General features: G+C 36.3%; 1 protein-coding gene across 1 annotated transcript in view; it reads left to right on the forward strand.

Moving 5' to 3' along the window:
* Positions 1-11,181, forward strand: part of LOC117112818 (guanylate cyclase soluble subunit beta-1-like) — a 60,800-nt gene that overhangs the window by 33,031 nt on the left and 16,588 nt on the right. The window contains exons 3-6 of the mRNA XM_033255998.1: positions 334-434; positions 3,417-4,395; positions 6,472-6,697; positions 7,163-7,303. Coding sequence (XP_033111889.1) covers positions 334-434; positions 3,417-4,395; positions 6,472-6,697; positions 7,163-7,303 — 1,447 coding nt within the window. The remainder of the gene's footprint in view (positions 1-333; positions 435-3,416; positions 4,396-6,471; positions 6,698-7,162; positions 7,304-11,181) is intronic.

Below are 11,181 nucleotides of genomic sequence, written 5' to 3' on the forward strand. Positions count from 1 at the left end.
ATATATATATATATAAACAGGATAATTAAAGAACATACACATATTCTTTAATTATCGTGTTTTTAAAATTAAATTAGTTTTTTAACTTGTTATTATTGAGGTTTTTTTATATTTTGGTATTGTATCTACGTATTGAACACTCTAGATTATAAAATATGATTTTATTATAGATACACCAATTATTATTTCTATGACTAAACCGCAACATCTTTTGTCAATAATGTAATAATGTTGTAACATTAATAATTTTGTAATTACGTTGACTAAAAATATTGATTTGCAAGAAGGTTCGACCTTGGGTGATATTATTATAAAAACGTTTGTTCCTTTCAGGCGCGAAGCTGCAGGAGATGTGGATGGCGACTTCCTTTTGAGGCAAGTGTATGATGATCAGCTATCATTTGATCTAGTCGGAGCGGCAGTTAAGATCCTCAGTAAGTATTTTGTCAATTTACGACATCATTCTAAATTACGTATAATCAAAGATTACCTAGCATATATAAAAGAAAGTAATGCAACAGCATTAAAACCGGCCATTGAATATTCAATTGTACACAGGTGGAAATCGGTATAACGTTTTTGTTGCTGTGTGTACTGCGCTGCTTTTGAGCAAGTGATTTAAATACGAAGCGCAATCGCATTTGTCGGCGACAGACGTACGCGTGCGTCAGGTTTAACGGAACAAAGTTTAAATTAAGCACCAGCCACGTGCGATGTTTCAAAAGAATTAAACTACAACTAACTCGCGTGATTTAGTATCACATAACCAGACAGACAAGGGTCTAAGCCTACATCCTCAATGGGTATCGATGATGAAAGGATCTTAGAACACAAACTCAGATCAGTCTCTTACAGACATAATGACAATATTTTCGTTTCCAGTCAAAAGCGTTTCGCCCTACGGCTATTTTGCTTACCCAATGAAAATAACACATGAAACCGTTTGCGGAGGAGATAGAGAAGATAGACGTGTTTATGTACTATTTTATTGTTAATCAATTTCTCAATCAAATTCTCAGTTTGCACTTTTAAAGGTTCGCGTGTCATACTAAACAACGCATTTAAAAATATATTATATTTAGATTGATTAGATGTCATTCCAAATAACAAATCATTTTCTTAAGAATGTTTGCTATGTTGTCTTCTCCCGAAGGGTATACATATGCAAGGATGTTTAATCTATTATTATCATTGTTAATATCATTCTGACAGACGTGACCGGTAGCGCCCTCTACAATCATAAGCTAGCTGCCTACTGTTTTCCTTTATAATAACCAATTCGTGGTTTGAACTGCGCATGTGTATGTTTGTTAATGTTGATTGACCTCGATACGAGCTATGTGCAGTTGAAACTACGAATTGGATTATTTTTGACCAACCTCCTATCTTCAAGATCGAAAAGTCAATTATCACATCTAAATAATTATTATAACTATATAGAATGGAATGTAAGTTTATATGTGCGTAATACAACATGAACTGGAATTACTATAACTTAGACGAGTCGGTTTGATACATTAACTGTAATATCGCATGTTTATAATTTGTTATGTAAAAAAAAACGTATTTATTCAAGGCCTTCCTTGCAGAATGCTAAAAGCTTACGAGATCTTATCTAATTGTGATCACTTCCTTCCAATAAAGGGGTCACTTACCGAAAAGATTTGATCGTTCACAAGCGTATATATGAAAACCGGCGTGCGCGGATGTGAATACGGCCTTACGCGTGTTTCGTGTCCCGATGACATAAGGGTAATTGTGTGTGTGATTGTAAGAATTAGTAATGTAATTGTCCTGTTTGTACAGGCAGATTATAGCCTGAAAATACCATTACAGTCGATGCCCAGGTTTTGACAGGTGCACTAAAATGATACAAATAATGCCATCATTATCACACAAGTAGGAATGCGCGGCCTGTTGAGATTATCTAACTCCAGATAATTCAAATCATATTATTAATAATATCAATACTAACACCAATACGCACACACACACCGCTGGCCGCGCCGAGGAATTCATCTCAGCTCTCTGTGAGCAACTGGCGACTCGACGCCGTCTGCTGATTCTCGATTTCAGTCTAAACGAACAGTCGCATATTGGCATACTATTGTGTGGTATGACTTGGAAAAAAAATCGTATCATATTTTTGGGTATGGCCGGGCTCGGGCCTTATAATTTGAGCTAATCTAGCCCATGAGATGGTCTACATATTTTGCATTATGATCTGATATAGGCTTAATAATTTTGCAATTCTTTAATTTTTGTTTTTCAAGTTAGGTACAGTACGGTACGGTACCTTGTTAGTTCTGAACTGTTTAATTATAAATGTATCGAGTCTAGTTTAACTTAACTTCTGGAGGTGAAACCTACAATTTGTAGTTTAATATTTAGGTGTACCATACTTTTTTTTTTAAATTTGTCTTTATTGAATTGACATTCTAAAACAAATGATTATAATACAGTGAGATGTTGCAACCCCATGCCTTAAATTGAGTAAATTTCACATACACCTTTTTTTTTTTATAAGAACCAGTAAAATTTTGCCCAGGCTCAGTGTTCTTATTTTTTGGCTAATTTCAGGCTCAAAATGTTTTTATTTTGTTCTTATTTTACACACTTTTCAAACATGGAAAATTATTATTGTACATCAGTCTACACTGGGAGGTTAAAGCGGCCCTGCAAAAAATGGCCCATGAATGAAAGGCCCAGCAAAAAATGGCCCCACAAAAAATAGCCCGGTTAAAAAATGGCCCAAAATGGGAGGAAGGTACACCTACTGTTCTGTATTATAGAGGGTATTACATAGTCACACCTACTGCACATAAGGTACAGATATAATTGTTTGGTTTTTCTAGTTTGACATTCTACCTCAGCCTCAATTTGTTCTTATTTTGTTCTTAATTTTTAAGCAATTCCAGCCTCAGTGTTCTTATAAAATGTGTTCTTATTAAAAAAAGGGTGTATTATTCCTGCGACAGCTTCGTTTCTTTGGTAGTGTATGCCGTGAACAAACATTTAAACATCGTGACATTTTCATCGTTTGACGTTGTGATATAGCGCGTAGGCTTACTTGGTTAACATTAGAAAGCTTTAAACACAAACAAACGACAAGGTTCGTCAGGTTGCGCCAGCCAAATTTTATGGACAGCATTCGTTTGCCTTTACGTTTTCTACGTCATATTACGCAGAGTGTTCTACACTTTACGTTCATGTTTTTTGGGCTTGCGTCAAAACGCGTCTAATTGATCTACTGAAGTGTGAGCCACTTAAGGTTTACAAGATAAATGCACGGATATGGCATAATTTTTAAAATTTATATTAATTTCAAAACATTATGCATACTTGTAAAATCTATAAACCATTGTAATTTCTGTGTAAATGTACATAATGTCAGTTTGGTTCTCTTGTTATTGCAGAGGTTGACGTCAACGACCTCCTTGAAGCTTTTGGATGGATGTTCTTCAGGTTCTGTCAGGAATCGGGCTACGAGAAAATTCTCATGGTGCTTGGATCCAACACTACAGACTTCTTGCAGAATCTTGACGCTCTGCACGATCACTTGGCTTCCATCTATCCCGGAATGAGAGCGCCTTCGTTTCGATGTAGCCATCGCGAGAGTGACGGAGCGCTGGTTCTCCACTACTATTCAGAGCGGCCTGGCCTTGAGAGCATTGTGATCGGCTTAGTGAAAGCCATATCTGATAAATTGCACAAAGCCGATGTAGACGTGGAGATAATCAAAAGAAAAGGTGAAGATTGCGATCACGTGCAGTTGGCAATTATTGAACACCATCCGTCTGAAGAAGGTAGTAGGCCCAAAGACTCCAGAGCAGTGGGACTCATGCCAAAAGAGTCACTGATATCGACAGAGGTTTTCTGTCACATTTTCCCTTTCCACATAATCTTCGACAAGGACTTTGTGATTCTTCAAGCTGGTAACTCTATGCTTCGCCTCTTCCCATTTCTGACCTCTCAAAAGTGCCGATTAACTGACATTTTTGATGTAATTCGTCCGCATGTGAACTTTACATATCTAGATTTCTTGGGACATTTTAACTCCATGTATGTGTTGTGTACGAAGCCTCATCTCCATGGCAACGACGCGACGGTAAATGGAGATTCCAAGAGCATTAAATTCAAAGGACAGATGATGGAGATCTCCAAGTCAGGTGATATTTTATTTCTCTGCTCACCCAGTGTTGTAAATTTAGAAGAGCTTCGACGAAAGTCGCTTTACTTGAGCGACATCCCTGTCCATGATGCAACGCGGGAACTGGTGCTGATGTCAGAAAAATTCGAGGAAGAATACAAATTGACCAGAACGCTTGAGATAATGACTGACAAACTTCAACAAACATATAGAGATTTAGAAGTTGAAAAGAGGAAGACAGACAGGTGTGTTGATACAGTTATCTCATTGGGGGTTTCCGTTAGCGTTTACTTTTGAGAAACATTGAAAAGGATTCTCAGTCAAACTGAACTTATGTCAGATTCTAGATGTTGTCGTAAGGGTCAATGTTGGTGATCATGCAGACGGACATTATTGTACTAAGACATGATACAAAAAATGTTTGAGAATTTTAAATGCAAAACACGACCGTCATTTCATGAAACGTGAAAATTATAAATAATACATTGTTTTACTTAGTGAAAACTACATGACATTAATTATTACACAGTACACACTCGCATACTGTAGCAAGAAAATTAATTTTATAACTCCATCATGACATTAATAGACCTTTCCGGAGTGTCAATCAAACTTAACAACTGACTAATCAGAACAACGCTAGGAATACGCGCGCGTCTCACAAACACACGTGTTGTCCCACAAACGCACATGTTTGCGTATGTTTTAATATTGTCGTCTTGTGGGACCTTAGCAACAATATCCAATGGGCGGGGCTTAGCGGAAAGGTCCATTATTACAAAGTATATATTTAACTGACTATAAATCTAATTTTCATATCCTTAATGATAATAATTTTTTCAATCTGTTATTGAAAGATTTAATGTACTTTTTCAAAACTGATTGTCACTTGTGTGTGCATTTTATGTAGCGATACAAATTATTTTATCAAAATTAATGTTATGGCCGGAGTGCGCCCTTACTTATCACAACAATTGTATTCTACCGGCTAAATATCAAGAAGATATTAAGAAAAATTTTCAATTTACAATAACCGTTATAGTTTTCAAATAGCAAATTTGATTCGCATAATGGAGATATCAAAGTACTGTAGTCGGCGAAGAAGACAAATTACAAATAGAATACATATCGCGAAGGATTCTTTTGACGTATCTTTTACCCGCTCAATCTTTACTTTGTCAGACGATACGGTCAGTATAAATCGCCTTACCAACTTGACGGCCATATAAACGGCCATTGAAAGTTAAAATGATATGCCTAAATCCAAATACCAACACGTTAGGCCTAGCAGGCGGCTAAATAATTACGAAACTTAAGCCATTCCATATCGGCAGTATGATTTTAATGGACATTGTCCGTAGTGGTAGCGTATTGGATTTAAACATTCGGTCTTAAATAACTGCGCGCCAGCCAAAAACGCCTCTAGAAAACAAGATATTGAAAATCAAGTCTCGTTATCATCGATTGGTGAATAACTAAACGAAAATCTATTTAAATGTAATCTGTTTTGCTGTCGTCTGCCCGGTTAATTTTATTCCAAATAAATATGAAAAACGTCACTTGCAATTTTGTGTAATTAACTCTACACTATGGTTTATCATTATTTAAATATCTGTCTTGTCGGTTTAAATGTTTAAAATAAAAGTGTGTCGATGTCGATCTATGCTCCACGGGATGGTTTGAGCATACACTAGTACTGCCCCCTCCCCATACTTAATAAAGCAAACTGAATTTTCCCCAAGTTCGAATCCTAGTAGCGCGATTTTTTTTCTCATTATTTTCAGTTGTAATTAAACGAACCACTTATTCCTTATTAGTCTATTTTTAGTCATCTATGTTACGTGATTACGTCATGAAAACCATAGCAACATCTTAAAGCAATATTGTCAGAATTAATTTACATAGATTAATTTGCATAAATTAATTTGCATCGATATAATTCATAACTATAATAATTTCCCGAATAATGAATCAGTATCTCATCGTGATAAAATTAATTGCTTTTTAATATAAAAAAAAACATGAATTTATAACTGGATTATTACCACTGGTTGTGTTAAAATTATTGTATGTATATGCTTTTAATCTTCAACACCCTGAGGGAGTAAACCATTTCGAAGATTGGAAAGAAATAATGAATAATGTTGAGCGAGCAATGATTCAATGATGAAACATGAAAATAAGTGGTTAATAATAGGGAGGATAATACAAAATTGTTGTATGTATTGTTATTGTTATATGTATTCATATTCGACCACTGTTATTAGGCCTTTTATTTATCTATTTGTTTAATTGTAATATAAAAACATATTTTTTTACAGACTTGTGTATTCCATCCTGCCACCATCTGTTGCTAACGAGCTCCGGCACCGTAGGCCCGTACCTGCGCGCAAGTACGAATGGGTGACGCTCATGTTTAGCGGTATCTCCGGGTTCAGTGACTTTTGCCGCCAGTACTCGCACTACCCCCTGACCATCGTCCGCACTCTGAACGACATCTACACGTCGTTTGACACGATCCTGGGACGCTATGCTAATATCTTCAAGGCAAGTAAATGAGTTTTATAAGCCCATACCGGTATATAGTCATGCTATGCCTATATTTATGATGTGATGTCACCATGATCATTATTAACACATTGCATGTCACATGTTTTGTCAAATAAAATACGATAGTCTCGACTTGGCTTAATTAATGTTAATTAATTAATGTTTTTGTCAAATAAAATGTGATAGTGTGAACAAGACTTAATGCATGTGTTCGTGCATTCGGAGCTAACGACTCACAAAATGTCAGATATACTTACGTCATATTACCAAAATAACTGTTTAATTACCTATTAGGCTAAGCTACAGTTTTGCCACCACTATTATATCCACAATAGCACTTATTCGTATTGCCATAATCATCATTAACTTCTATAACATGTATATAGCCTACTATCATTATGGTACTTTCGTAATTAAACAAAATTGTTATTACGATTTTCAATGGCATATTTTGCGTTTTAGGTCGAAACTGTCGGCGACAAATATATGGCCGTTAGCGGCCTACCAGAGCCATGTTCTGAGCATGCGCGATGTATCGCTAACCTCGCTTTGGATGTGATGGAAAGCTCGAAGTCCGTGAAAGTGGACGGCAAAAATATTACGGTAGGCACTATGTTGATGTTCATGGGCGGATTTACAGGGCCGGGCCGCCCACTCCCTTTTAGAAAGAGGATATATTTTTCGAGAGTCTAGAACATTGAAATTTCACGGGGCATGCCACCCGACCCGACCCCTTAGGGTACTGTTATCTCGATAGGCTCCACTTTTGGTCCCCCTTCCGACCTCCCCTTTTAAACATCTGGATCCGCCCCTGATATTAATATTTTGTGTTCCAGTTATGTGTTTCAGTGACTGTGGAGATCGTGGTGACCACGACGACGATAATGATAGTGGTGATATAGATAATGATGATGATGATGATGATGATGATGATGATGATGATGATGATGATGATGATGATGATGATGATGATAGTTGTGATAGCGATGGTGACAGTGACGGAGGTGGCAGCGGATTTGGAGGTAGGCATGATTTGGAGGTAGCCATGCCAAACGATGGACACGATTAAGACGAATATTAAGGATAACGAGTTCCGAGGATGATGATGATGATGATGATGATGATAATGATGATGATGATGATGATGATGGTGTTTAGGATGGTTGGTGAGGATGACAGGAACCCGTCCAGCAAATGAATACCACGTGGCATCCTCAGAACAGGCACGACACGCTTAATAAAAAGTACACGAAATAATTATGCTCGCAAACATTATGCATTGCTATAAAAATGTGTAATAATAATAATAAATAATTCGTAATATAAATTATCGTTTATCCGTTATATAGAATTGCATTAAAATGGTGCATTATAAACTACAGATTTTCTTTTTATCATAAAATTCTGTTGCCAATTACTAATAGGCCTATTGTATTACCATAGTGTGTCGTCTTCATTTTGATTAATTTGTGTACGATATGCCTTTTTTTTCCCTTTTTTTTGTACCCTATCTTCTGGCAATTGACCTTGTAAGAGTAATTCCGGTGGAGGAATGATGTGATTCCATGCTTAAATAAGACTTGTCTCAGAAAGAACTAAATATTCAACAATCTGTTACTTGTACAATTATTCAAGTGAATCACCAACACAGAAGGCTGCTAGATATGGCCTGCCCTAGAAAGTTCACTAAAAAGTAAACAGCCTGTTACTCGTGCAGTTATCCAGGTGAATTGCCAACACAGAAAGTGTGGATGAGTTAAAAGTAGCCTAACAAACAATATGAAGCAGAAAGACACAAGCTCCCGCTGGGGGCCTATTTTTTTAACGGACGCAGATGAGTTGACAAACGTATACGGAGCCATCTGTCTGTACATTTCATGTTACCTTGTTGAAAATACCTCAATAATATTTTCCAAACATAATTTAATTACTAAAAGTGTTAAATTCAATCGAGATATGAGGCGTCGTTGCATAATTCATGAGGGAATTCCACTTCAATTATATCGTGTCTATATCTAGTTACCGGTATATGTGTAGTGATCAGTTTTTGGCGATGTTGACGCATTGGTAATAATGGCTGGTTGACTGCTTGGTTGATGACTAATTGATTGACTGATTGGATTGATTGATTAATTGATTGATTGATTGCTGATAAATGTATTTGTTGACTGAACGATGGCATGAGTTTCAAATTACAATATAACTTTTAGAAGAAGTAAAACACCACAACATTTAAATTGAAGAAAGAACAATAACGGAGTAGAGGGGGGTAAATGGAGGAGAGGCATGGATTGATAAAGGGAGGGAAGATAAATGGATGGATGCTCCTATACAAATATTCCCTGTATACTTGAAGCTATTTTTGTAAATAATTTCAAATAAGTAATACATTGTAGTACAGTTACACAATCTGCTATCAGTCCACATAATGTATCCTATGTCAAAAACTTCCTTTGTGTATGTATAGCGCATCGAAATGGAATTTACAAGTCTTGCACGTAATTTGACGGCAAACATGTTTGTTTTGCCAAAGTATTGAACATAGCGAAACACTAAAACACTTGATTAGCGTAGACATACCTCAAGACAGCCATTATTTGTATAGCTTATGCTGGGTTATTAGTTAAATCGTATTGTACAAGTTTGATATGTAATTCCATCTCGACTGCATGATACAATCAGTGTTAACGAAAACACGGCGTGCACTTTCATACCGCGTCTCGGAATTGATTTCGCCACATCATTAAATCCGAAATCAAAATAGTGCCTAGGTGTTATTTCTACGGTGGTTGGTAGCCCGTATATGGAAAAAAAAATGTTTCGTGCTGGTTCTGAAATGTCGGCCATGTTTTACATTTTACATCAACCGCCCCCTTCCCCATTCTCCATTAGAACATTCATGTCGCTTTTCGACGACATTAAGCTAGTTTTGTCTGCTGTCGTGAAATACTGCATATATCACGTTTAATTGATAATTTCTGAAGACATTTCGGTGCTTTCCAAACGATGTGCCGGACGGTATGTTCCTTTATCAAACCATGAATTCTCGTTAGTGATTCACTTTATGATCGATCTCCTCCAAATACATGTGTGATATCGATATTAACTCTCATTTCAATGGTTTAACACGATTAGGAAAACGACTTCTGGAAGTACGAGTAGTCACATACAATGTACCTTTTTACTATCAGATATAATTGAACTTTGCCCTTGATGTGGAACTCGTTTAATTAGAGTAGGCCTATATTAAAGCGGGCGTTTACATCGTTGCGCGTATATTTTAAGGATCAATGCACGCGTCTAAATATACATTTGGATACGCGCTTGAATCACAGTCAATACCAAGTTAGGAACTTCAGTATGTTTGAATTTTCAATATGGATAGATGAACGTTTGGTTAATTGTGATACGAACGCATGTAGTTGCTACTTTATTTTGATTACTTTGACAACCTCTAACAATTCCAAACGTGTAAAACGAATATTAACATGATTAATTACGAGGGTAGGCCTACTAATGAAAATCCATATTGCTAATTGCAATGTAATTATATTTTAATGTGAATTGGTATAATTAGGAAATATGATAGTAATGAATGTTAAACTTTATTAATGGCAAATTAATTAATCACGTCCTGAAGTTTAGTGAACACATTTTATTGTTCCGAGTTAGTAACATGTATTATGAATACAATTAATGACAATCTAAGTGAGGGCAGCAGTGAGAATGAAATATTCGAAGTTAAGATGCTGTAGACAAGTAGTTTTGCACAGATGAAAGTCCTTGGTTTACGGGCATGTTCCCGGATCAACAGTATCGCAATACAATTATACTTGACAAATATTACTGTTGTTAATACTATTATTGTTTCCATTATTGTTTATTTGTGCGTGTCCTATTCATAAATATATAGGCCTAGCAAATTGCCCCTTTTTAAACATCATCTCCTTTCACAATTTATTGATTCAGTGTACTATCAGCGCCCATTATCCGCTAACAAAACATACATTACAATGCAATACATTATTTACAGTTGTTTACAACTATATACAGGAGAGGTATGGTTTGTCTCTCTTATACGGTGAGTTAATATTGGCCTACATATTGCGTACCCGTTGCTTTATAAGATAAAGCGGTGGCTGTGGAAGGGTCAATAACAAGAGCCGGTACGTCTGTGTATTGGTCATAACATAACTTTCTCAATATTCACAGCATGATTTACAGTATCTCACATTCCACTATGAATTTTGTAGACGAATTTCCTTAATAATACCGTACCGTACGCATAATAGCTTTGTCTATCTTCAATTAAGTGCGTAAAAGTTGGTAAGCTCTTTGTGCGCAGGCCGTTGCATTAGCTTTTATATAGATATGTTAGCGCCTTATCCAGGCAACGCTAATACATTTCGAAGTAGAAAGCTGATACGAGAACTAAAGAGTACATGGCTAACATGATGCTGAATGTCACACGAATCTAACGC

The sequence above is a fragment of the Anneissia japonica genome, unplaced genomic scaffold, assembly GCF_011630105.1.
Source record: "Anneissia japonica isolate Jap-2015-1 unplaced genomic scaffold, ASM1163010v1 scaffold172582_len1462937_cov174, whole genome shotgun sequence".
Lineage (NCBI taxonomy): Eukaryota > Metazoa > Echinodermata > Crinoidea > Comatulida > Comatulidae > Anneissia > Anneissia japonica.